At 37.5% G+C, this 27,438-nt stretch overlaps 1 protein-coding gene across 1 annotated transcript in view; it reads left to right on the top strand.

Moving 5' to 3' along the window:
- Positions 1-27,438, top strand: part of Map4 (microtubule associated protein 4) — a 167,873-nt gene that overhangs the window by 48,433 nt on the left and 92,002 nt on the right. The window contains 2 exon segments of the mRNA XM_074060345.1: positions 4,247-4,479; positions 18,538-18,606. Coding sequence (XP_073916446.1) covers positions 4,266-4,479; positions 18,538-18,606 — 283 coding nt within the window. The 5' untranslated portion in view covers positions 4,247-4,265.

Here is a 27,438-nt window from a genome sequence, read left to right as displayed (position 1 = left end):
GATTTCTTTATTGAGTTTTTGTTTGGATGACCTATCTATTGATGATAATGGAGTGTTAAAGTCTCCCACAACCACTGTGTTGGCGTTTATATATGCTTTTAGGTCTTTCAGGGTATGTTTGATGAAATTGGGTGCGTTGACATTGGGTGCGTACAGGTTGATGATTATTATTTCCTTTTGGTCTATTTCCCCTTTAATTAGTATGGAATGTCCTTCTTTATCTCGTTTGATCAATGTAGGTTTGAAGTCTACTTTGTCAGAGATAAGTATTGCTACTCCTGCTTGTTTTCGGGGGCCATTGGCTTGGTAAATCTTCTTCCAGCCTTTCATCCTAAGCATATGCTTATTTCTGTCGGTGAGATGAGTCTCCTGTAAGCAACAAATTGTTGGATCTTCTTTTTTAATCCATTTTGTCAAACGGTGTCTTTTGATGGGTGAATTAAGTCCATTAACATTAAGTGTTAGTACTGATAGGTATGTGGTGATTCCTGCCATTTAGTTATCTTAGTTGTTTGAAGGTTTGATTGTGTGTACCAACTTGAAGTTACTCTGTACTGTCTTGCTTTTTCTTACCCTGTGGTTTGGTGCTGCCTGCCTTTTCATGGTTAAGTTGGGTGTCACTTTCTGTGTGCAGGATCCCTTGCAGAATCTTTTGTAATGGTGGCTTTGTGGTCACATATTGTTTTAGTTTCTGCTTATCATGGAAGACTTTTATTGCTCCATCTATTTTGAATGATAGTTTTGCTGGGTAGAGCATCCTAGGGTTGAAGTTATTTTCATTCAGTGCCCAGAAGATCTCACCCCATGCTCTTCTTGCTTTTAATGTTTCTGTTGAGAAGTCTGCTGTGATTTTGATGGGTTTACCTTTGTATGTTACTTGTTTTTTCTCTCTCACAGCCTTCAATATTCTTTCCTTAGTTTCTAAACTTGTTGTTTTAATGATGATATGTCGTGGGGTAGTTCTATTTTGATCTGGTCTGTTGGTGTTCTGGAGGCCTCTTGCATCTGTATGGGAATATCTTTCTCTAGATTTGGGAAATTTTCCATTATTATTTTGTTAAATATATTACGCATTCCCTTCGCTTGCACCTCTTCTCCTTCGATGCCCATGATTCTCAAGTTTGGTCTTTTGATGGAGTCGGTGAGTTCTTGCATTTTCTTTTAAGAACTATTTTCCTAATAGTTCTTTGGTTTTTCCTTTAATTACTATTTCATCTTCAAGTTCTGAGATTCTGTCTTCTGTTTGTTCTATTCTGCTGGATTGGCTTTCCGTTTTGTTTTGCAGTTCTGTTTCGTCCTTTTTTCTGAGGTTTTCCATATCCTGGCTGTTTTCCTCTTTAATGTTGTCTATTTTTGTCCTGAGTTCATTTATCTGTTTATTCATCGTTTTCTCTCTTTCACTTTGGTTTTTATACAGTGTTTCTATGGTTTCCTTTATCTCTTCTTTTGCTTTTTCAAATTCTCTATTTTTGTTGTCTTGGAACTTCTTGAGTGTCTCCTGTACATTTTGGTTGACCCTATCCAGTATCATCTCTATAAATTTCTCATTGAGTACCTGTAGTATTTCTTCTTTTAAATTATTCTTGTGGGCTTCATTGGGTTCTTTGGCATAGTTTATCTTCATTTTGTTGGAGTCTGGATCTGAGTACCTGTTTTCTTCATTCCCCTCTGGTTCCTGTACTAATTTTTTGCTGTGGGGAAACTGGTTTCCCTGTTTTTTCTGTCTTCCCGTCATTGTCTTTGGTGTTGTTACTGTCCCTGTACTGTGTGCAATTAAGTATTTTCTGGCTTGTAATAATAACAATGGTAATATTTAGAATGGAAGGGTGAGCTGAGATGGAAAGCAAGAAGTTAAAGGAAAGGGAAAAACAAATACACAGACAAGAAGGAGAAAACAGAACAAGGAATCAGACAAGAAAGTTTCACAGGTATAAACAGGGAGCGATAGTGTACTAATTGACAGTAAGCTGAACAGACATTAGAGAGAGAGAGAGGATTGAAAATAAAAAAATAAAGGTAAGAATAAAAATAAAAAATAAGTAAATGAAAGAAAAATCTATTTATAAAAATGTATTAAAGTAAAATGAAAAAATAGAAAATTTTAAAAAACCAAAAAACCTCCAAGTTCAAATGCAGTGAAGTCTCAGTCTCCAATCCTGGTGATGGTGCCTCAGATGTTGTTCTGTAGTTGTCTCATCAAAGAGGACACACAAAGTAGAACAAAACTACACACACCCACACAAAAAAAACCCCACCAAATGTCCCAAGTTCAAATGCAATACAGTTTCAGTAAGTTTTTCAGCTTGCAGGTGTAATTCGGTTGTTCTCTCATCAAAGGTAGGGAGAAAAAGAGGGAAAAAAAAGAGTCTGGAGACAGTTCTGAGAATGGTATCTGCAGCTGTGGCTTGCCTGCCTGCTGCTGTCAGCCTGCTGTTGCTGGAGGTGTTATTTATGCAGATCTCTGGGGTGAGCTTAGCACTCACCTGGCCCTGCAGGCTTTGTTTGCTCAGATTTCTCCTGTGCATGAGCCTCTGCTACAAGCTTTCCTCTTTCCAAGCACTGGGAAAGGTGACACTGCACCTGCGTTCTCAGGCCTGCGTGTTTATTTACAGTTCATGTGGGAGGTGGGTCTTCCCCCCTCTCCTGTGCAGTTCTCCTCCTACCTCCACTTTCACAAGCTTTCCTGCTCCTGATTACTGTGCGGTGCTGCTGCTCCTGCCAGCTGCCATGTTTGTTTACAGTTCATGTGGGAAGTGGGTCTTCCCTCCTCTCCTGTAGAGTTTTCCTCCCTCCGCCACTCTCACCAGCTTTCCCGCTCCTGGTTTCTGGGTGCATGCCCCTGCTCTCGCCAGAGGCTCTCCGGCCCACCCGGCTTGTTTATTTACAGTCCTGGGAAGGGTTCCCTTCCCCCAATCTTCAGCGCTCAGGGCGCCCCACCCTCTTTCCCACGTGTCTTTATTGTTCTTATTGCTTATTAGTCAGTTTCTCTTTTTTCCCCCGGTGGAGGTCAGTCTGTCCAGGGGGCTATGCTGCTATGGCCTAGGCTTGTCTGTGGGAGTACCGTGGTACCGCAAAGCTCACCTGGTCCCTGTCTTCCCAAGCCGTCTGGGTGCCGGCGACTGGCAGCCTGGGGGCCCTCCTTGTTTCTCCATTTAACGTGAAGTGGAGATTTTCTGCGCCGGCTGGAGGTGTGGAGGGGTCAAAGTTATGCCTTTTCTCGGTGATTATGCCTGCAAAGTGTGTCTCCAGCGTCTCTCCAAGATTTCACTATAGGAGGCTCGCTTTCTGCTTCCTACCTCTAGCCGCCATCTTGGAATTCCTCTCCTTTGGATTTTTTTACTACATTATTTTTAAATTAATTAGTTAATTTTTTTTTTTTGTGGTGCTTGGGTTTGAACTCAGGGCCTATACCTTGAGCCACCCCATCAGCCCTTTTCTGTGAAGCGTTTATTTTTGAGATAGGGTCTTGTGGAATCAGGATCCTCCTGATCTCTGCCTTCTAAGTAGCTAGGATTATAGGCATGAGCCACCGGCGCCTGGCTACTGCATTATTTTGATATTTTCTAGACTAGTTACTTACAGTTTTGCCTATAGTATATTGTTTAAAAATTTAAAAATTAAGAGCGTGGAATTCTGTAAAATTGGTAATTTGCATGGCCATCCCTGCTGTATAATTCAAGGAACGTTATATTTTTTTCATGTCACCAGTGCTAAGTGTTGTAGTTTGGTGACTGGGCTATCCTCAAGTGATTCATAAAGCAGTACTCATTCCATGATAAGGCCCATACTCACAGTGTTCAGTCAAGAAAGATGATTTTTATTTGCCTAATAGTAATGTAATCTGATTTTATGGGAATATTCTAATTTGACCTCTTTATGACTTGGAAATGAAGACACACGGCTTAGGTGAAAGAGTATGATACTTGAAATCAAAAGTCCTGATTTGGATCTTACTATAACTTTGGATAAGTTGATTTTTTTTTTGTACTTTTTTTTTCTTATTTCATAAAAAGAACAAAATAGCTTTTGTTTTGTCTACTTCCCAGAGATGTGAGAAAAAAAGTGAATAGTTGTTTCTGAGCTTTTGTTTTCTCACTTTGCAAACAAGGAGTACTCTTCTGGCTCCAAAATTTTAAATTTTGGTTCTTTTTTTTTTTAAAATAACTGATGAGAGTTTATAAAGATATTTTTCCATTTTTCCATTTGCAGTGCTTATCAATTGAAACATCTCTTTTCCTTTTAATAGGAAGTTGCAGTGGTGCAAAATGGCTGACCTCAGTCTTGCAGATGCATTGACAGAGCCATCTCCAGAAATTGAGGAAGAGATAAAGCGGGACTTCATTGCCACACTGGAGGCAGAGCCTTTTGATGATGTTGTGGGGGAAACTGTTGGGAAGACAGACTATATTCCTCTTCTGGATGTTGACGAGAAAGCTGAGTCAAAAAAGAAACCTTGCTCCGATACTAGCCATGTTGAAGGTAAGTATTTAAGCCAGACTGGATATACACTTCAAAAAGTAGATTGGGGATTATGCTTTGTGTCATAATCTTAGAAACCCTGAGGAAACTGAGATTTTTAGTATAGGCTAATAACTGTTTAAATTTATTGGAAACTAAGGAAATAGACTAATCACCCATTAGTTGAATATGTGTTTATGAAGCTTTTAATTTTGATTACCTTCTTAATTCCTAAATTACAATGTCTACTGTACCTCTTATTGAAAGTCCCTTTTTGTAAAGTTAGATACATAAAATTCTGTGCTTACAGTTGAACGAAAAGACCCTGTTTTTTGGGTCAGGGTCATGCCAGGTCAGGATTAAAGCATGGATTAAAGTAATTAAAAGAAGATTGATTTTTTTGTTTTATATATTCTTGGATCAGGTGTACTAATGTTTAGTTGAGAATTTTTGCATTTATATTCATGAGGGAATATTGGTCTTTAGTAGACTGGTAATGTCTTTGGATTGGGGTCATGCTGTCTATAAATGAGCTAGGCCAGACTTGGTGGCACATACTTATAGTCTTACGGAGGATCACTGCTTAGGCTAGCCAGGGTAAAAAAGTTAAGGAGACCCTATCTCAAAAACCAACTGACAAGTGGCAGAGCATTTGTTTAGCATGTGAGAAGCCCAGAGTTCAATCCCTAGTACCCCAACTATAAAAAAAAAAGGGTGGGGGGAAGGTTCAGAAAATGTTCCTTCTGTTTTCTATAATAGTTTGTGTAGAATTGATCACTTTTCTTAATTTTAATGTTTGATAAAATTCATCAAATGAAGCCATCTCCACCTAGTTTTCTTTGTCAAGATTTAAGTTTGATAATGAAACTTCTTTAAGAAATAATAGGACTATTCAGGTTATCTATTTCTTCTCCAAGCAAGTTTTTATAATTTGTTTATTTCAAGGAATTCATTGGTCCATTTCCTCTCAAATTGTCAAATTAATGGAGACAAAATTGCAATATTCTTCTCTCTCTTTTTTTTTTTTTGATACTGGGGTTTGAACTCAGGGCCTCACACTTGCTAGAGCCACTCCACCAGCCCTTTTTTTGTGATGGGTATTTTTGAGATTGGGTTTTCCAAACTATTTTCCTGGGCTGGTTTCAAACCTCAATCCTGATGATCTCTGTCTCCCGAGTAACTAGGATTACAGGCTTGAGCCACTGATGCCTGGTTTATTATTCATTCTTTTAATGTCTATAGGATCTCTTGTAATGTCCCTTCTTTCATTCCTTATATTGGGAATTTGTATTTTTTTCCCTGGTAAATTAGATAGAGGTCTTCTCTATTTTACTGATCTTTTTAAAGCTCTGAGTTGTGGGTTCATTACTTTTTTTTTTTTTTTTCCCCCAGTACTGAACTCAGGGCCTACATCTTGAGCCACTCCACCAGCCCTTTTTTGTGATGGTATTTTCTAGATTTGGGTCTCTAGAACTATTTGCCTGGGCTGGCTTGGAACCACAATCCTCCTGATCTCTGCCTCCTGAGTGGCTAGGATTATAGGCGTGAGCCACCGGAACCTAGCCCATTACTTTTTTTTTTTTTTTAGGGTACAGGTAATTTTATTTATTTTTATTTTGGATTTTTTTTTTTTGAGATAGGATTTCATTATATAGCCCAGGATGGCCTCAAACTCTGTTTTTTTTCCTTTTTCTTTTATTATTCATATGTACATACAAGGCTTAAACCTAGCCCATTACTTTTTTTTTAATTGTCTTTTTTTTTTTTTTAAATCTGTTACTGAGGTTTAAACTCTGGGCCTCACACTTACAGGCAGGCATTCTACCACTTTAGCCATCCTGCCAGCCTCTGTTTTCATCTTTTGCTCATATCTTTATCATTTCCTTTTTTTGTTTCAGTTGAATTGCTCATTCTAGTTACATATAATGACAGCTTAGATAATTGAGTCGATAATTGTTTCTTTCCTAACATAAACCTTTAATGTTATAATTTACCTTTTTTAGCCATGTCCTGTGGATTTTGATATGCTGTTTTTATTTTCATTTAATTAAAATATATTCTAATCTCCCTGTGAATTTCTGTTTGACCAATGTGTTATTAGAAGTATATTACTTAATTTGTAATATTTGGAGTTGGACTTGAACTCAGGGCCTCGCTCTTGCTAGGCAGGTGCTCTACCACTTGAGCCACTCCACAGCCCTGTTTTGTGATGAGTTGTTTTTTGTTTTTTTGTTTTTTTTTTTTTCAAGATAGAATCTCATGTATCCTGAGTAGCTAGGATTATAGGCGCAAGTAAGTCATCTGTGCCTGGCTCCAGATAACTTTCTACAATTTATTTTCAGTTTAGTTTTGTTCTGGTCAGAAGACATTCTTCACAATTTCAATTCATTTTAATTTGTCAAGGAATGTTTTGTGACACGTGTGTGGACAGTGTTCTGTGAGCACTTGAAATAATGTGTATTATGCTACTTATGGGTAGAGTATTCTGTTTTTGACAAATAAATCTAGGTGGATGATAGTGTTGTTCACTTTTTCTATATTTCTTACTGCTTGTTTGATGTTTTGAGACAGGGTCTTCTTACTGTGTCAGGCTAGACATGAACTTGTTATGTAGCCCAGGCTATCCTCTAACTCATAATCCTCCTTGCCTGAGCCTCCCGAGTGCTGGGAATACAGGCATGTACCACCAATCCCAGCCGTGTTGAGTTAATCCAAAAGCAAGCAGAAAATGAAAAAAAAAAAATGGAATAAAGAACATACTGACCGTAGACCAGTGGCTCATGCCTATAATCCTAGCTACTCAGGAGGCAGAGATCAGGAGGATTAATTTGAAGCCAGGCCAGGCAAATAATTCTTGAGACCCTATCTCAAAAAAAATTCTTCACAAAAAAAGACTGGTGGAGTGGCTCAAGATTTAGACCTAGCTATATGATTTCTCTAAGAAAACCACAGTTATTAATGGGTACAGACTATAAGAATGGAGACAGTGAACATTAGTGTTCATGCAAACACTAATGGAAGCCAGGGTGGCTATATTAATAAGAGAAAAGAAACTTCAGGATAAACAATATTACCAAGAATAAAAAGGATATTACATAATGATAAAAGGGTCAATTACAGAAGACATAGCACACGGACTAGAGATATAGCTCAGAAGTGTTATATTTGCCTAGCATTTGTAAGACTCCAGGTTCAAAAAAAAAAAAAAAAAGACAAAACAATTAATGTATATATACAGCATTTATTTTTGTGACAGGAAATCTTCAAAATACGTCAAATAAAAATTGATGAACTTGAAGGAGAGTAAAACATATTCTTTCTCTCCCTCTAGTTGCCTTCAAGATTTTATCTTTATCTTTGATTTTTATTAGTCTACACAGGTTGTGTTTATATAGTTTTTTTTTCTGCTTGTACTCTAAGCTTATTTATTTTGGCAGGACTGGAGTTTTATCTCAGGGTGTCATGCTTGCTAAGCAGGTGCTCTATTCTTTGAGCCACTCTGCCAGCCTCTCTGAGTTTCTTAATCTGTGCTTTGGTGTGGTTCATTAAGATTGGGAAATTTTTGGCTGCTATCTTTTGAAGCATTTGTACTGCTTCATACTATCTTCTTGTTGGATTCTGATTTTTTTTGGTTATGTATTGTCCCATCATCACTGGATGCTCTGTTCACTTTGTGTTTCATTTGAGGGGCTTGTTTTTGTTAAAAATGTTAAAAAAAAATTTCTTCTTTCTTTTCCTGGTAGTGCTGGGTTTGTTTGTTTGTTTATATTATTGTTGTGCTGGGGGTACAGTGAGACATTTACAAAAGTTTTTACATCACAAGTGAATTCACCCCCTCCATCATTCTCCTTTATCTCCCCTCCTCCAATTGGGGCACTTTTCTTGTGACATATCTTTAAGTTTCCTGATTCTTTTCCTGGTTGTGTAAAAAAAGTAATGATGTGCTTTCCAAGTATTTTTTTCTTTTCTTTTCTTTTCTTTTTTGGGGGTGGGAGGGTGGGATTGAAGTTTGAACTCAGGGCTTCCTGCTTGTAAAGCAGGCACTCTATTGCTTGAGTTATTCATCTGGGCTGGCCTCAAACTGTAATTCTCTTGATCTCAGCCTCCCAAGCAGCTAAGAGCTACTGGCACCTGGCCAGTGTTTTCTACTTTCGATTTGTATCATTTTTGACTAATTCTTGTAATTTCCATCTTTCTGATGAATTTCCCATCTTTTTTGTGTGCTTTCACCTTTTTTACTATAGATTTTTAACATATTTAGCATAGTTATTTGGAGCTGGGGATGTACTTCAGTGGTAGAGCATGTTCCTAGCATGTGATGCCCTCGCCACAAAAAATTCATAGTTTCTGTGTCGTAATTTGAAAGTCTTTGTCACCTCTCAGCCCAGTTGCTTGCTTCCTCTCTTTCTCTCTCTCTCTCTCTCTCTCTCTCTCTCTCTCTGTCTCTCCCTCTCTCCCTCCGTCCCTCCCTCCCTCCCTCCTCCACCTCTTTCATCCTCCTTCCTCTTTAAAAGAAGTACCTGACTATGTAACCCAGGCTGGTCTCAGACTCACTATTTATCCCCGTCTATCCTCGAACTTGGCATCCTTCTGCCTTTCCCTCCTTATTGCTTGTATTATAGGCAGTGTGCCACCACACCTGGCTGCTTTGTGTCTCCCCCCCCCCCCTTTTCTAATGTTCTGTATTTATTTACTCATGTAAAAAATATGCCTAACACAGGGCATGTCTCATGAGTTGAATCAATTTAAAGGAGGAGCTGAACTAGTTTTGTGTTTTGTTTTTCTATGATTACCTTCAGTGTACTACCTGTCTTCTAATCCTTGTGTTTGGAGTGGAGACTGTGGCACTGGAAGGTTTTTTTCTTCAGAAGTTTTTTTTGCTTGTTTGGTATTTTTATTTACTTATTTTTTTGTTGTTTTGTAGTGCTGGGAATCAAATCCAAGGCCCCAGGCCTTTGGAAAGTTTTTCTTTAATATTCTTGCTCTATTCTTAGCTTTTGGCCTTTCCTGTGTACTTGTGCCTCTTGAGGGTTCTTTCTCCATGTTTTTGTCTCTCCTTTATTAGAAGACTGCTAGCCTGGCAGGTTTTGTTTTGCTTCATTCATGTGCCATTATCTCATGGTTGGTTCAGTCTTTCTTAGTGATACTATTCCTGTCACAGAGTAGCGTCTGTTCATGGTATTGAGATGGAATCCTAACCTGGGACTTTCTCTACTTTTTTTCCCTGCTGCAGTAGGGCACAGTTCTTCACCTGTGCCTTAGGCTGATAGGGTTTGGTCCTCCTTTATCAGAGGCTTGAGAGTTTTGTTCCTTAGGGGATAAAGGTCTCACTGATGCCTTTCCTTTAGTGTAGCTTTCTCAAGGTCTACACCATCCAATGTGCACTACTGGTTTTCTACCTTGTCTTGAGGGTTTTTTTTTTTAGTGTGCATTTGGTGAAGACAGTCCTCCTACAAGTGAGTGTGAATCCCTTTTTGTCCCTTTGACTGACTAACTTAAAAGTAAAGGAAACTTAGTAGGAAGAAAGGAAATGGTGAGTTTTTGCTGAAGTAACTGTAGCTGTGTCTAGGATCCTCCTTCCATCCCCATTAATGACCCTCATTACTTATAGATGAAGGAAGCTTGCTTCTTTTCATTCTCCCTTTCCTTTAGCTGTGTATTGCTTCTACCATCTGGGACTGAGCCTGAGTAGTTAAAGACAAAGAAGTAGTAGTAATGGATTTTCTTTTACTTCATCTTGACCCAAGAGAAGAAAGTTTGGTTTTTTTTTTTTTTTTCTTTTCTTTTTCCTTTTTCCTTTCTTGTTGTTAACAGGGCTGGGAATTGAACCCAGGGCCTTTTGTGTGCTAGACTGAGCTAAACCCCCAGCCCTGGTACAAATGTTTTTTTAGAAACTTTTTTTAAATACAAATTATTGAATCTTAACATGTAAATAACTTGTCATTTAAAGTTCATTAACTAAGGAAGGTTTCTCCAGAAATTAATAACAGTGGTTATTCTGGGAAAAAGAACTGGCTAGCTGGCATATAGGACTTGAGAGAAGACTTTTAAAATTTTTACTGAATATTCTTTTGGACCAATTGGAGTTTTATGTATGCATTTAGTTGAACCTGTTCAGAAAGAACAATAGTTTATATGTACAATATTATTAAATTGTTAAGTTGCTATTTTTTTTTTCCATGCCAGCTTCCTAAACACTGCTTGTAGAAGGCTCACCTAGGCGCTGGGCACTGGTGACTCATGTCTGTCATCCTGACTACTCTTGTAGTAGAGGATTGTGATTCTAAGTGACCCCAGCACATAGTTCATGAGACCCTATCTCAAAAATATCCAACACAAAAATAGGGCTGGTGCAGAGGCTCAAGTGGTAGAGCACCTGCCTAGCAAGTATGAGGTCTTGAGTTCAAACTCCAGTACTATCATAAAAAAAAGGCTTGCCTAAGAATAAGAGAGAGAAGTGGAGATTGAAACCGGAGTTTTGGAGCTAAGGCTGAAAGTCCTGAGATTCCACATACCAGGTTTGGCCTCACCCCTGTTCGCCAAATAAAGAGGCATGATGAAGGCAGAGAAAGGAGATTTATTACACGGCTTGGGATATGCCCTGGGAAGAGGCAGAGTAAGTAACTTGGGGTATAGACATACAGGTTTAAATAGTTGGGGGAATACATGTAGTCATTATGATAATGGATCTGGGTGGCTAAGATGGTTGCTAAAGAGAGGTGTCATTCAGGTCTGTTGAAATCACAGGGATAATAGGTGTGTTTTAGGATTTCCTTTTGCTAGACATGATTTCCTCTCTCCCCTCCCCTCCTTATTAGGGAGTAGGTAGGTAGTCTTTAGGTGTGCTTTAGTCTTTCGGTGTGCTAATAATGCTAACTACCCATTCCCTAAAAGATTTCAGGGTCTCTAGTCCTTCAGTGGGGAATGTTGGGGAGGGGAAATCATGTCTAGTAAAGGGAAGTCCTAAAGCACACCTAAGGACTACCTACCTATTCCCCTCCCCTCCCCTCCCTTTCCCTATCCCCTCTTCCATCCCCTCCCCAACATTCCCACTGAAGGACTAGAGACCCTGAAATCTTTTAGGGAATGAGTAGTTAGTCTTTTTGGAAATAGGTAGTTAGTCTTTGGCTACTTCCTGCTGGTATGAGGCAGAGGCCTAGGTCAGGAATCTCTTGTCTTTGTTCTCTGTAGGTGGAGACAGCTAGATTCCCAGGTCATGAATGCTCCAGGGGATCCCTGTAGAAAGGGGAATATCCTTTGGAGATCATAACCACCAGTAGTTGTGTTTAAGGAGGAGGAGCCAAGGTCTATTTCCTTTAATTTTTATATGCCCACCCTCATTGCCTTCAATTTGAAAATGAGGGGTGAGAAAGCAGGGCTGTCTTTATGTCTTTTTTCACAAAGTAGGAAAATTGCTCTTTCCTCTGAGTATAATTTCTGCTCCAATCCTGGAATCACCAGTTTCCCCAAGAAGCCCTATTTTTGTAAAAGTGTGATATGGTATTTCAAGCTCATAAAGTGTGTTTGATGCTACTGGGTTTGTCATTGCTTTCAGGACTTTTCTGTGTACATATTATATTCTTTCCCTTTTTATTCCTAAACTGTCCTAATAGCCAATGTCTGGGAATAAAACTGTTGTTAACTATTTCTAAAATGCCTGTCATCTTGAAAACACAATTCTCAAATTCATTTTCAGAATATACTACTTGAATTTTTTTTTTTGCTTCAGAAATAATCTCTTCTTAATAATTATTCATTGTCAGCATTCTATGACCCTGTTTTCTCAGTGAGAGAGACAAAAGACAGAACCTTTCAGATATGAATAACAAAGCAATAATTCTGTGATTCTTCTTTTAAATGAACATCTAGCACATTGTTGACCTTCATACACAAACAACTGGCAAATTTGTGGGCAAGTTACTTGAATTTTTCTGTACTCTGTGCTTAGTCCTATTTGTAAGATTAAGAGAATGTTTTTTTTTTTTTTTTCCCCTAACATTTTAGGATGTCTTTGAGGCTAAAATCTTATTTCTGTAGAGTAAGAAAGTAACCTAGGACAGTGGTTCTCAAAGTATGGTACCTCAACCAGCAAAGCCAGTTCATGTGGTGGGTTTGTTCAAAGTGTAATTCTTAGCTCCACACAGAATCACACACACTGGGGGTGAGGTCTTCCAGTATGTTTTAACAGATACTCACAGATGTGTATGTGCATCTGCGATTGAGAAACGTTAATACATGTGACAGGGCCTAAATTAGTCCTAAAAAGGATGATAACTAGATGTATTGCAGAATTTCTTTGTTCAGCTGACTGTGTGGGCCCTTTTTTGGAATATTGCCACCAACCCAATGGGCCACCAGAGGGCAGTGTTGGCATGAGTCTTGATTTAATGAAGAAAAAGGTACCCTTGAGTTAAGACTGCTGAATACCTGTGTGTCCTACCACCCCTTTTGCCCAAAGCTGACTCACTGTGGTTCTCTTCCTCACACTACACATGCCTCTCAGCTTTTTGCTACTTTTCTTTCCTTTCAGGTTTATTTGCCAGCTGTGGGAATCTGAAATCTCTTGGAGAAGGGATTTTTTAAAAAAGCAATTTTGAGACTTGGAGGTATGTCTCAAGCGTTAGAGCACCTGCTTTGTAAAAAGTGCAAAGCCCTGGGTTTAAACCCCAGTACCACACACACACACACACACACACACACACAAAAGTGACTATCCGGATTTCTCAGAGAACATGGTTAATTTTTTAAAAAGTGTGTCTTGTTTTGAGTGCTATATGCTGTATCTGAGAAAATTTTTCATTTCATGAAATGAGGGTTCCTTGGGAAGTTAATCATTGAAAGAAGACAGTATAGCATCTTTTGAGTTAGGACTTACCCAGTAATGTGCAATGTTCCAGTGCTAAGAGCTTAACAAATCTTACCTGGAAGATAATTTGGCAAGCCTTTTTCCTATTCTGAAACCTAATTTTTTTTTTTTTTTGGTGGGGTGAGTTGGGGTTTGAAATCAGGGCCTCATGCTTACTAGGCAGACACCCTACCACTTGAATCACTCTGCTAGTCCTTTTTTGTGTTGAGTATTTTCTAAGTAGGTCTCCCAAACTATTTGCCCCCACTGGCCTTGAATTATGATCCTCCTGAGTAGGTGGGATTACAGATGTGAGCCACCAGCATCTGGCAGCATTTTTAATTATAACATTTTGTTTTTGTTTTTGATTTTTTTCAGAAAAGGTCACACTGTATAGCCTAAGCTCGTCTTGAACAAACTTTGTAGCCTGGACTGGCCTTGAACTCATGATTTTCCTGCTACAGCCTCCTTAGTGCTGAGATTATAAGCATGAGCCACCATGCCTGCCTTAGTCTATAATAAATTAACAAACTTACTAGTGACTGATTTACAGTTAACAATGAAAATAACAACAGTGAACATTTAGCACTATAAAATTGACAGAGTACTTCTCCTGTGTTACTGGATTTAGTCCCACTTTGCAGGTAAGACTTAGAAAAACTTAGAAGTTGCATTTGATCAGTTAGTCAATGGCAGAAGCACAGCTTCTATACCCATATCTTCTCATTTTAAACTCCATGTTCTTTTTTTTTTTTTGAATTATGATACACTAATAATATGAGAGGATTTCATTGTAATAATTCCACATGTGCATACAGTATACCTAGAACAAGTTTACCCCCTCCATTATATTTCCATTCCCCCTTTGTTCCTCAGTCCTGGGGTTTTTTTTTTTTTGTTGTTGTTGTTTTGTTTTGTTTTTGTGGTACTGGGGTTTGAATTCAGGGCCTACACCTTGAACCACTCCACCATCCCTATTTTTGTGATGAGTATTTTTGAGATAGGGTCTCAAAAACTTTGCTAGGACTGGTTTTGAACTGGGATCCTTCTGATCTCTGCCTTCTGAGGAAGTAGGATTACAGGTGTGAGCCACTGGTGTCTGGCTACCTGACCCCTTTTTCAAACAGTGAAATCCCATGTTCTTTCTATGAAACCATCCAGTTTTTATGAATGCATGCTTTCTGCTTAGTTTATTATTTTGTAGGTACTGTACATGGTAACTAAAGGTTAGTTTATTTAATTCAAAAGGTGGAATTATTATATTAACATGTTTGGGAAATTTAAATGTTGTTTTTCAATAAAGAGCACAGACTTGAGGGAGTATAATTCTCATGAGTTTGTAAAGTCTTCATAATGAAGCTGTTTGTTGTCTCACACTGAAACTTTTGGATTACTTCTACTTCTTTACTGTTACATTCCAGCAAATACAGAAGGTACAGATTAATTCAAAGTTTACCAGCAACCTGAAGTAAGAAACCAAAGGTTGGAGTACCAGGTAAACAGGAGAAGTGACAGGAGTCACTCGTTCAAGTGGTAAATGATTTTGCTAGCAAGTACTAGACCCTGAGTTCAAACCCCAGTGACAGAAGTAACAGGAGAGAAACACGGAGAGGCAGATGAATAGTATTGTGCAGTCTTAAATTTAAAATGAAGAGTTTTAAATTAAGTTTAAAATGAGAAGATACGGGCTTAGAGGCTGTGCTTCTGCCATTGACTAACTGATCAAATGCAACTTCTAAGTTTTTCTAAGTCTTACCTGCAAAGTGGGACTAAATCCAGTAACACAGAAGTACTCTGTCAATTTTACAGTGCTAAATGTTCACTGTTATTTTTCTCATTGTTAACTGTAAATCAGTCACTAGTAGGTTTGTTAATTTGTCTGGAGAACCACCAGGGTATTGGGAAACATGGCCAGATCTGCATTAAAGAGAGCTCATGTGGTAGATGTGCAGTTATTGCTTATTAAATGGAATTGAATTAATTTTGCTTGTTAAACTGAACTAATTTTGTTCAGGCTTAGCTTGTGTTAATGTACAGACTAACAATCAGTTGAGTCTACACAGCATAATGGTAGGTAAGCATTAAATGTCTAATCCTAAACTCTCTTTATAGTCTCAGTAACGTTATTTGAGAAAGTTTATATCTATGCATAAAGCAATCTGTGTGGCATTTTTGCAAGAATAGTTTTTTTTTTTTTTCTGACTCTGATTTGAAAATAGAGTTGGTTTGCCAAATCCATGGGTTCCATATTCATAGGATGTCTTCCCTTGGATACCAAGGAAGAATGACTGTAAACGCTTATCTCTTAATTAATAGTTTCCTTTTGGAAAAGAAAAGGAAAAAAATAGTATTAGCAATTACAATTCATAGTAATAGTTCCCTAGTATAAAAGGAAAGCAGGGATCTCTTAAGAAGGGGTTAATTTTCAGGTTATTAGAGATGCTTAGGGCAAAGATATAAAAAAAAATATATATATATGTATTGCCCATCCTTCTCTGCTGTTGACACACGTGCGGCCTTTTGCCATCTTTATTCACTTTTTTTTTTTTTTTTTTTTGTGGTACTGGGGTTTAAACTCAGGTCCTACACCTTGAACCATTCCACTAGACCTTTTTTGTAATGGTTTTTTTTGAGATAGGGTCTTGCTAACTATTTGCCCTGGCTGGCTTGGAATCGCGATCCTCCTGATCTCTGCTTCCTGAGTAGCTAGGATTACAGGTGTGAGTCACCAGCACCCAGCTTTTATTTATTCTTAAATTCTTTAACATGGGCTAGTGGAGTGGCTTAAGTGGTTGAGAGTGCAAGACCCAGAGTTCAACCCCCTAGTACTGGAGCAGGGGAGGGGGGACCTCTTTAATGTGCTCAAAACAGGACTTGAAGTATTTCCAACGCCCCCTGCATCCCATTCATTAGCAATTGCCAGTGGTATTTGGTATATATTGTTCCATATTTATCTTGGTATGTTCTCACATCAGTATATGAAGTACTGGTTAATTTCTCCTAATGGCTGCATACTATTTTTACAAAATAGTGAATCTTTTGGTGTGTATTTGTTTTTAAGTAATGCCTTGCTTGGAGTATAGTTCAAGTGGTAGATGACTTTTCTAGCAAGCACTAGACAAACCCCTGAGTTCAAACCCCCCAGTACTTTACTTACCTTCCCCTAAAAAAGACAGACGAAATAATGACATAAAATTTACATTTGTTTACATTCTACTTATATTCATCTATGTGTGTGAACTAAATACAAAACATGGATTGAGTTAAAAGGGCATTTCCAAATTTGGTACACTAACAAATTGTCACCTAAAAAGTTTGCTCCAATTTATTTCCCCTAAACAGCGTGTGGGAATATGTTTTCCTACCCTTTGTCAATACTGGCTAGTATCGAATTATAAGATGATTTACCACTCTCATGGCCAAAGATACCATTTTTTATTATAATTTCCATTTGCTTGTAACCTGCATTTTAAAGTGAGTCAGATACTAAAAAATATATAGTCTTTCTTGAGCTAGGAAAGATAAATCTTAAAAGCTTATTATTATGTGACAATAAAAGAGAATTTATGCCAAATGTGGGATGGAACATATTTTGGCATCTCTCTGGATAAGTAAAGTACATTATGTGAAGACTTAGCAAGGTACATGTTACAGAGTAGATATTTAATGAAAGTGTCTGTCTCTGTTTCTTTTTTACCTTTTATCCCCTTCTTCCAATTAATTGATAACTTTATTTGGTTCCTTTATGTGCTTCTTTTTGGTTGCTCCTCTGAGATAACAGAGTCAATGGTCTTCTCAATGAGACATTTAATGTCCTGCATTTGTGGGGGCCAGAAGATTAGACAGCATTTGTTGTTAACTTCTAAGATAAAATCTTGCATTTTATATTTTAGTAGTATATTTTAGTCTAGTTTTTTCACATGTCATATGAAAAATGTTTCAGAGAGTCTTGAGAATTACTCACTGGAAACTCTCTTAGCTGACTGTAGAGCTAGGCAGATTGCTGACATGTTAAATATAGTTAGAGCTGGTCAGAAAAAGTTGAACTTCTTGAAATTGATTTACATATTCAATGCAATTGAAAATAAGATCTCATCAAGATTGTTTTGTATAAATCAGCATTTGATTCTAAAATTAATACAGAAAAGCAAAGAAATATGGAAATGTCACAATGTAACCCATGTGCAACTATTATAAACTAATAAAAATGTTTAATGAAAAAGGGAATGAAACAATTTTGAAAAAGACCCAGGTTGAAGGGCTGAAATTATCTTAATTTGACTTTGCCTTTCTCTTTATTTATTCTTTTTTTTTTTTTTTTGGCAGTACTGGAGTTTGAACTCAGGACCTCGTGCTTGCTAGGCAGGTACTATTACCATTTGAGCCACTCTGCCAGCCCTGTATTTTGATTTTTATACAAATAGTGTAATCTATTTGTGGTACTGGCAAAATGGCTAGACTTACAGAAATCCTATAACATAATGTGGTCAGTTGATTTTCCAGAGAGTTGCACATTTGCACAGGCAATTGAATAGAATAAGAATAATCTTTTTTTTTTATTTTATTCATATGTACATACAATGTTTGGGTCATTTCCCGCCCCCCACCTTTACCCCCTTCCCCTCCCTTACCCCTCACTACCTGGCAGAAACTATTTTGCCCTTATCTCTAATTTTGTTGAAGAGAGAGTATAAGCAATAATAGGAAGGACCAAGGGTTTTTGCTAGTTGAGATAAGAATAGCTATATAGGGAGTTGACTTGCATTGATTTCCTGTGCATGTGTGTTACCTTTTAAGTTAATTCTTCTTGAACTAACTTTTTCTCTAGTTCCTGGTCCCCTTCTCCTATTGGCCTCAGTTGCTTTAAAGTATCTGCTTTAGTTTCTCTGCGTTGAGGGCAACAAGTAGGATAATCTTTTTAACAAATAGTGCTGAACGTTGAGGTATCCATGTACAAAAATGTAAACTAATACTTCTATCTTACACCATATAATAGTGCTTAACTCCAAATATATTGTACTGATACTTAACAGCTTGGTTGGGATAGGAATTAACAATTCAAATCTATTTCTTTGTTTCTTTTTATCGAAACTGTACATTTTGAAAAGTTTCTATGTGGTTTAAGCTAGTACTATGAAGAATGACAGAATTTTTTCCAGTAACACAGTTGTTGGATCTATTTTTCATTTTTCTAATTGTTTTATAGTGCTTAATTATTCTTATAATTATTGCAGGTACTCCATCTTCTAAACCAGCAGTTCTAGCCAATGGTGATCATGGAATAGAAGGGAATAATACTACAGGTAAGTGGTTCCTAGGATCCCCCAAATGTGTAAGTGAAACACTCACAGCATCTTGGTAAGCTCCTTTGAGGAGCACATTGGGTTTTATTTTGTGTGTTTTTGAACCTATATAAACCCAAGGCATCTGCCACATTATCTCCTAACAACACAAAGGGAAGAATGAGTTTCTTTGATATTCTTTGAATACTTATTGGAACTGTACCACACAAGAATTGGATCGTATTGAAAGTACTGTTAACAGATGCAGAGTAGTCATCAAATTGTTATATTGGAGGCATTTAACCTTCAAGTTCTTCAAGTAGGTGTCTTCCCTGAGTGCACACTGCACATAGTTTGCTTTCCAAAACTCAATATTAGGAAAACTGTGCAATAAATTATAAGTGTTTTCCTTTGTTTTTTTGCCCTCAGCCTATTTGTTTCTTTATTTTTCCCGTGTTGGTTTTGAAATTTGTCTCTAATTCCTAACCTACTACTAGGACTTTGATATTTTTCAGCACTGAGTTCTCATAGGTTCTCACCTTATAACCAGAACTAATCCCTTGCTTCAGTGTCTTTGTGAGCAAAATTCCAAAAGCTGTTGCTGGCGGGGAATGTGCTATATATAAATCTATTCTTAGGTAGCTTATGTGAGTCATGTGTTGTGTTTTAATTAATAACTGTACTTAATTTGCAGTTGTGATCAGACTGATCCAAATGAATTGGCTCAAGCACATTGTTTTCTGCAGCAGAATGTGCTCTTAACTCTGGAATATTACATTTGATTCACAGTATTGCACTGGAGCCAAGCACAAGAAATGTCCTGTTTCTGTGTTTTAGTTCTTGCATAAATACTTCAGTCATAAAAGGCCTTCTCCACCAAAGGATTTCTTAGTTTCTAAGGTTTCTCAAAAGCCTCTGTTAGCACTAGCAGTTATTCAAGAATTTACTCTTTATTCTGTGACCTTAAGAAATGTTGCACATATTATAGTAGCTCAGTTATTGATGCTAAGTTCTCTTTGTTGTGAATATTAGCCATACCCAGCAAACTCATCAATTATATACTCTTTTCCTTAAAAACTAGGAAAAAAACCCCAAAACATCAAAACAACAAAATACAGAAGTGCCACCTTATCACACAGTTTTGTGAACTGACACTTTTTTTTTTTGATAATCAGAGTCATATTCAGTATTGATTGTTTTTAACCCTGCTTTGAAAGCAAGATGCTCCATTTGTTTTGCAAATATTCCTGTGATTAAAGGAGAAGAGGCTCAAACAAGAACTTTTAAACAATGAATAAACTTGACTTTCTTAAACCAGGATTCAGTGCCAGGGGCCATTTGATTAGCCCACTGGAAAGAGTGGATGCTGTTTTCACCCAGGAAAGAAACACTTACCAAAATTAGGTGAGGTTTGTTCTCCACCAGGATTCCAAGTCTGACCAGAAGAGACTTAATGCAGCACATTCCCCACTGACAACTCTTAATAGCTCAAGGGGGCGGGGTGTGGGGGGTGCTGGGAATGAGGGAGAGAGAAAGCTTGCAGCCTGGCCCTTACTTTTTCACAACTTTTAGTTCCCTAGCGACAAAAAGGAACTCTACCCAGTGGCATTATTAGAGTAGGTTTTTCTGCTCTTGGACATCCTTCCACCCTTAGATAGAATGTAGTTTTCACACCTTTGTTATTTGGGTTCTTAATTTGACTTCTTAACTGTATTAAAGCAGGTGTCTTAATGAAACTGCATGTTTGATTAAAGGAGGGAGGAAATTGGGAGGGAGAAAAGTTTTGGGAGTATGTTGTGACTTGATTCTAATTTGACTATCACCAACTACAGCATCTAGCTCAGTGTCACTTTGAAACACTTTCTGTTTTAATTTCCTTGTAAAAGTATCTGTAGACTTGAGAGCAGACCAGCTCCACTAATAGCATATAAAAGGTTTATGAGCATCTCGCTATGTTGAACTTACTATTTACTAATGACCTTTGCTTTTCCGCCCTTTCCTTCCCCTTCCTACTTCTTCCTCCCTTTCTATTTTTCTTCTCCTAGAAGCCTAGCGTGTCTCTCAACACTGGGGCTGCTGCAACACTAGACCAGTGATATTTCCTAAGCACCGTTATACTTCTAAAATCTTCAGCATTTTGCAGCTTTGCTTTTCCTTCCTGGACACGATGTAAAAGAAGCTGAGGGTAGTTCTTCGGGGCCTATTTCTGCTGATGCCTGAGCAAATCACCTGCTTCTTGTGTTCTGCAGGGCTTGATGGAACCTCCTTTCCCTTTGTGAGCACAATGTGCAAGATGAATTTAAAAAATTTTAGTCTTTTTATAAATGTCATCTGATGTCTTTTATTTTTTAAAATTCATTTTATCATTTAATTCAATCTCACATTTTTTTTTCTTTAAACATTTTTAGTTGACCTTTTTCATTTGGTTTTGAATATTCAGGATGTTGTAACGCCAAATGAGAACATGTGCTTTCATAAAGGGGTTGAGGCCACCAGTGCTGCAGTGAATTTCCCTTTCCTGTCCTTCCTCTTTCTCCCTCTGTGAGCTTGCTTTTAATGAGGTTAATCTATCTGACTACCTAGATTTCTCTCTACCTTACTAAGATCTGCACAATAGCTATTTTAAAGTTTTCTAGTTTAGAGTAGCTCTAATTAAACTTTTTTCTCCAAATTAAATCATTCTTTTTTATTTGCAAGTTGGGCTAAATTGTTTTTATTATGAAACTGTTATCTATTTGTCTAGGCTTAGATACTTCTGAAAATTTGACAACCCAATTGTTGTGTATTCATTTTTATAACCAAAGTCAGTTATTGAACATGGTCATAAACTATCAAAAAAATGAGAGCTTAAATAAAATGGAAGTTATAATATTCTTGAATCCTGTATTGTTAGAATATAAAGATGTTGGTAAGGATAAAAAGAAGCTTCTGTAATAACGGAATGAAACTAAATTGCAACACATATAAAACTACAGTTGGGGGGCTGGCTCAATCAGTAGTGGCTGCCTGGCAGAAAGGCCCTGAATTCAAAGTCCAGCAATATTCCCTGCCCCCCTCCCCGAAAAAAAATTTCATGGAGAAATAAAAAAACAACTAATAATTTAGTAGGTTTCTTATGAAAACAAATTTTGTGTGTGTTGGGCATTGAACCTAGGCCATCTGTCAGTCATATGCTCTACCACTGAGCTACACCTTCGCCCCCTTTTTTGTTTTGAGATTGTCTTGCTATTTTGTCCAGGCTGGCCTTGAACTTCTGGCCCTGTGCCAGTGGCTCACACCTGTAATTCTGACTAATTGGGAGGCTGAGATCAGGAGGATCACAGTTTGAGGCCAGCCCAGGCAAATAGTTCAAAAGACCCCATCTCCAGAATAACCAAAGCAAAATGAACTGGATGTGTCATTCAAGCAGTATAGCACCCGCTTGCAAGTGTGGAGCCCTGAGTTCAGACCTCATACTGATTATTCAGGATTTTTTTGCTGTTGTTGTTTCTAAGGTACTGTTTCAAATTAAAAGAAATAATAGTTTCCATATTCTGAGGGAGGTTGCAGTACATATTGTTTTGATCCTCTGGTACAAATCTACTTTTAAAAGCTGGACGTGGTGGCACAATGCCTATAATTTCAGCACCCTAGAAGCAGAGGCAGAAGGATTGTGAGTTTGAGGCCAGCTTGGACTACATAGAAAGACCCTGTCTCAAAAGAACAACAACGACAAAAGACTCCATTAATTTTGAAAAGTAAAATTAGAATATCATGAAAGTTTAAAAGTCCCTGCAGTGATTTCTGGAATTTAGGAAACATTCCCTCTTCTATGAGGGATCTAGTCACAGGGCTGATGGTGTTTCTGCCAAGTACTTCATTATGGGTTCTAGACAGAAGACAGGGAGGCACATTTAGGAGAGAGGCACATTTAGGAGAGTAGTTTGAGCTTATATTATAAGCAACTGTTAAAATATGAGAACTCCTACCATAGGAAAGCACACCATCAAATAGAACACAACTCTTTTCCTTTGGTGTACAGTTGTTTAATAGATTGTTTGCAGGGGAGGAGGGTGACGGCCAAGGAATGTTTTAAACCTGGTAGTTAGTACTTTTTAATACTGAGTATGGCATCTTTCTTTTTTTTCAAACCCATCTCTGTAGATAGTCCAAGTAAGCCTGGGTGCAACTCTTAACCACTCATGTTTCATGATTTACATTCCACTTTTATTTCCATTTTGTTATGTTTATTTTTGTTTGAAATTTGCTTATTTATGTATTTTCTTTATAAATTTATGGAATTGTTGAAATTTTCTACTAAGAGCCAGCTAAAATTTGGTATCATTTGTTAGCTTGTTTCATTTGGATGTTTAACTTGGAAAAAAATAATGTAACGTTTTACATATAGCTTCTTATGAAGTAGCCAGTCCCATTTACAAAGAAGTGAAAAAACAACAACAACAAAAAGCCTTATGTATTGCCATGATGGTCACATGTCACTTGTCATGGGTGAGGCAACCAGACTGGACAGGGCTGTTCTGTTGATATGTGATGTTTCCCATATTCTTCTCTCTCTTTCTCTGTCCTCTTTTCTTCCTCCATGCTAAGATGAAGAAGTTTGTTTTGAAAAATATTTTTATAACTTCATTTATACATCTAAGTTTGTATTTTTGTGACTTTAGACTTTAATACTTTGTATAATGGGACATTTTACTGTGATCATTGTGCTAAATAAATGACACTAATAAACATCTTACATTAACACCATACAACCTGGATTTTGGTTTGGGTCTTAATTACTGAGGTATAATGTAAGTAAGACATAGGTTTGGTTAATAGATTCTTGAGACCTGAGTTATCAGTCTATTAAAGCTTCTAATTCTACCATAATAATTCCATAATTGTGTGGACTATTTACTTTTGGCCAGGCACTTTCACTCATGTTGTTGTTTTACTCTCAGTGTAAATTCTCTTTTATCCAGAGTCTGGAAGAGTTAAGAAACTCAAATGACTGTCGATGTTTAATAGCATCTGGTAAGAAAGACAGTTGGTAGAACGGGAAAAAGGCCTTTTAAAGGGCAGTTTCCATGGCATATCAACTTTCAGATACTTTCTAATACTGCATGTATGTTTACTTTAGTTCAGTTAAAATTCATATCCATAGTCTTGTTGAAGTGCCTTCTGATTTGTCAAATAAAATTTGCTATATTAAATAACATTTAATTTTGTAACTTTATTATTTGATATTCCAGAATGTTCTCTCTGGGAAGAATTCAGTAGAATGCCCAGTTCCTATTCTAAGTTAATGTTTCTTTACAATAGATAGGTTTGCAAATGCAGTATGTTACTGAATTAAGACACTGAAAAAGAGCCCCAGGTATGGTGGCTTATAACTGTAATCCCAGCAGCTGGTAGTGCGAAGCATCATGAGTCTGAAGGTAGCTAGGGTGTCCATAGCAAGGTCCTATCTCAAAAAAGAAAAGAAAGCTCAATGTAATGTTCTGTGCTTCCTTTTTTGTTTTGTTGGGCTTTTTGTTTTTTGTGGGTTTTTTTGGTGGCATTAGGGCTTGAACTCTGGGCTTCATGCTTGCTAGGCAGGTACTCTACCCGTTGAGCCACACTCCCAGTCCTTTTTGCTTCAGTTGTTTTTCAGATAAGGTCTAGCATTTATTCTCATGCAGGCCTGGACTGTGCTCCTGCTGTCTAAGTTTCCCTTATAGCTGGGATAACAGGTGTGCACTGTCATGGCTGTCATGGCAGCCTTTTTTAGTAGTTTAGTTAGATAGGGTCTCCAGAGCTTTTAGCCATGGCTGGCTTTGAACTGCAATGCTCTGTAGCTAGTATTATAGGTGTGAGCCAGAGTGCATGGCCTTATGCTTCTTTTTATTTAAATAAAACAAAACAATTCAATATTCCTAGGTTTGAAGCAGAAGAATTTAAATACGTTATAGAGTAATTCATAGTCCTGAGTTTCTTTTAGGTACCCTAGCGTTAAAGCTACTGGCAATGGGACAAATCTTGGATTTTGTTTGTATATTTATTTAGAGACAGTCTCTGTGTAGCTGAGGCTAGCCTAAACCTTATGATTCTCCGTCAGCTTTCCAAGTGCTGGGAATATAAGCATGTGCCACCATGCCTGGTGTACATTTTCTTATCAAAGATCTTAAGGTCAACTTATCCTTTTTATTTTTTGTTGTAATTTAGGTAGTTGCATCTATAAATTTGTTCCTAAGCACTGCATTCATAAATTTTATTTATCTCAAAAGTATTTTCTAATTTCCTGTGTGAGTTCCTTTCCCTATTGGTTGTTTGGGTTGTATTAATTTCTCATTTATGATTTTCCTAAGCTACTGTCTGCTGTTACTTTCTAATTTCATCTCATTGTTTGAAGAGAGTACTTTGTGTGATTTCTGTAAGATGTTATTTTTGGTTTATAGTTTTGTTTAGGTCTTCAGTTCCCTTGTTGGTACTGTAGTGACTAGTTGCTCTATCCATTATTGGAAATGAAGTAATGAAGTCTGCATCAATTCTAGAATTATCTATTTCTTCCTTCATTTCTGTTAACTACTTGTTTCCCATATTTGAAGGCTCTCATCTTAATGTTTTTCAGGATTATTGTGAATAGAAAACTCTTTCATGCTTTTTTACATTGTTCAGGGATTAATTCCTTGTTTAAAAATGCTGGGATGTGGGTAGAAAGGATGTAACACAAGTAATTAATACAACTATGAGCTTCTGAAAGATGCTTCCAAAATGACAGTGAAATGCTTTCACTGTTAGGAAGATTTAATAATCTTTTTTTAAAGGGTGATTTTCCCTTAAAATCCCAATAAGCTTTTTGGCAAAAAAGAAAAGGAAAAATTCATCATAAAATTCATGTGTAATCTCAAGGGGCCCTGTGTAGTGAAAACAATCTTGAAAAATATCAAAGTTGAAAGTCTCATACTTGCTGATTTGTAAAATTTACTACAATGCTAAAAGTAATCAAAACACTGTGGTACTGACAGAAAGAAAAGAATAGAGAGCACAGAAGTAAAAACTTGCATATATGGATGACTTTACACAAGGGAAACGATGATTCAGTGGGGAAAGTAATCTTTTCAACAAATGAGGTTGGGATAGTTGGGTATTCACATACAAAAGAATAAAGGTAGACCCTTACTGTATATCATAAGCAAAAATTAACTTAAAAATGGGTCAAAGACCAGCTAGGCATGGTGGGAAAGACCTGTGGTCCCAACATTTGGGGATGCTGAAGTTATAGGATTGAGACGTCGAGGCCAACTTGGGCTACAAATTAAGAGACCTTGTCTTAAAGTGGAAAGAAGAAAGATCAAAGACCTGAACAAATAGTTATATCTGTAAATTTCTTAGAAGAAAATATATGAGAAAAGCTTTAGGAGATTTAATTTGGCAATGTTTTCTTGGACAGCGGAAGCATAAACAACAAAAGAAAAAACTATGATAAGTGGTTAATATCCAAAATATATTAAGAACTCCTACAGCTCAACAGTAAAAAACCTTGTTCAAAAAATTAGCAAATGGCTCACACCTGTAATCCTAGCTACCCAGGAGGCAGAGATCAGGAGGATTGTGGTTTGAAGCCAGCCTGGGAAAATAGTTCATGAGACCCTATCTCAAAAAAACTCATAACAAAAAAGGGCTGGTGGAGTGGCTCAAGGTGTTGGTCCTGAGTTCAAACCCCAGTACCACAAAAAATAAAGACTTGAATAAACATTTCTTCAAAGAAGATACACAGATGGCCAAAAAGGAACACTAAAAGATGTTCGGCTTCACTAATCATTATGTAAATGTAACTCAAAAGTACAGTCAGATACTACTTCGTATTCATCATGATGGCCAGTTTAAAACAAGGACAAAGACAAGGACAAGGACAGTGGCTCATGACTGTAATCCCAGCTACTTAGGAGGCAGAGATTGGGAGAATTACAGTTCAAGGCCATCCTGGACAAAAAGGTGAGAGACCGCATCTCAACTAATAGCTGAATATGGTGGTGCACACCTGTCATCCCAGCTGTGAAAGAAACATAAATAGGATTACAGTCCAGTTTAGTCTGAGCATAAACACAAGACTCTGTCCCAAAAATAATAACAAGCACAAGTGATTGAGTACCTGCCAAGCAAGTGCAAGGCCCTGAGTTCAACCTCCACTACCACAAAAAAACTAAAAGGGGCTGGAAGAATGGCACAAGTGGCAAGAGCACTTGCCTGGCAAGCATAAGGCCCTGAGTTAAACCACAGTGCTGGCTCCCCCCCCCCCATCCCCTAGTAAAAGGACATCCTTTGGCAAAGATGTGAGAAGAGATTGGGCATTTTGTGCACTGTTGATGGGAATATAAATGCTGAGCCAGGTACCAGTGTCACACACACTTATGAATCTAAGACAGGAAGATCTTGAGTTTGAGGGCCAGCCTGGGCAAAAGTAAGACCATGTCTCACACACACACACACACACACTTACCATGTGATCCATCAGTTTGGCTTTTGGTTATATTTCCAAAGGAATTAAAAGCAGTGACTTGAAAAGGTCTTTGTTCACCCATATTTGTACAAGTGTTAGCCAAAAGGCAGAAGTAATCAAAGTGTCCCATGAGTGCATGAATTGGTAAGCAAAATGTACATTCTTAGAATGGAATGTTATGCAGCTTTAAAAAGGAAATTCTCACTTGCTACAACATGGATGAACCTTCCATTTATTAGAGTTATCTAAGAAGAGCAAAATTAATAGAAACAAAGAGGAGAACGATGATTCCAGGGACTGTAGAAAGGTTTAGGGAGTTAAGGTATATGTAAGCACATTTGTAAAAACCACAACATACCCCCCAGTACAACTATTAAATGCTAATAAAAGAA

This window comes from Castor canadensis, chromosome 17 (assembly GCF_047511655.1).
Source record: "Castor canadensis chromosome 17, mCasCan1.hap1v2, whole genome shotgun sequence".
NCBI classification, from domain to species: Eukaryota; Metazoa; Chordata; class Mammalia; order Rodentia; family Castoridae; genus Castor; species Castor canadensis.
Note: the sequence above shows the minus strand (reverse complement) of the source record. Positions and strands in the feature narration are given on the sequence as shown.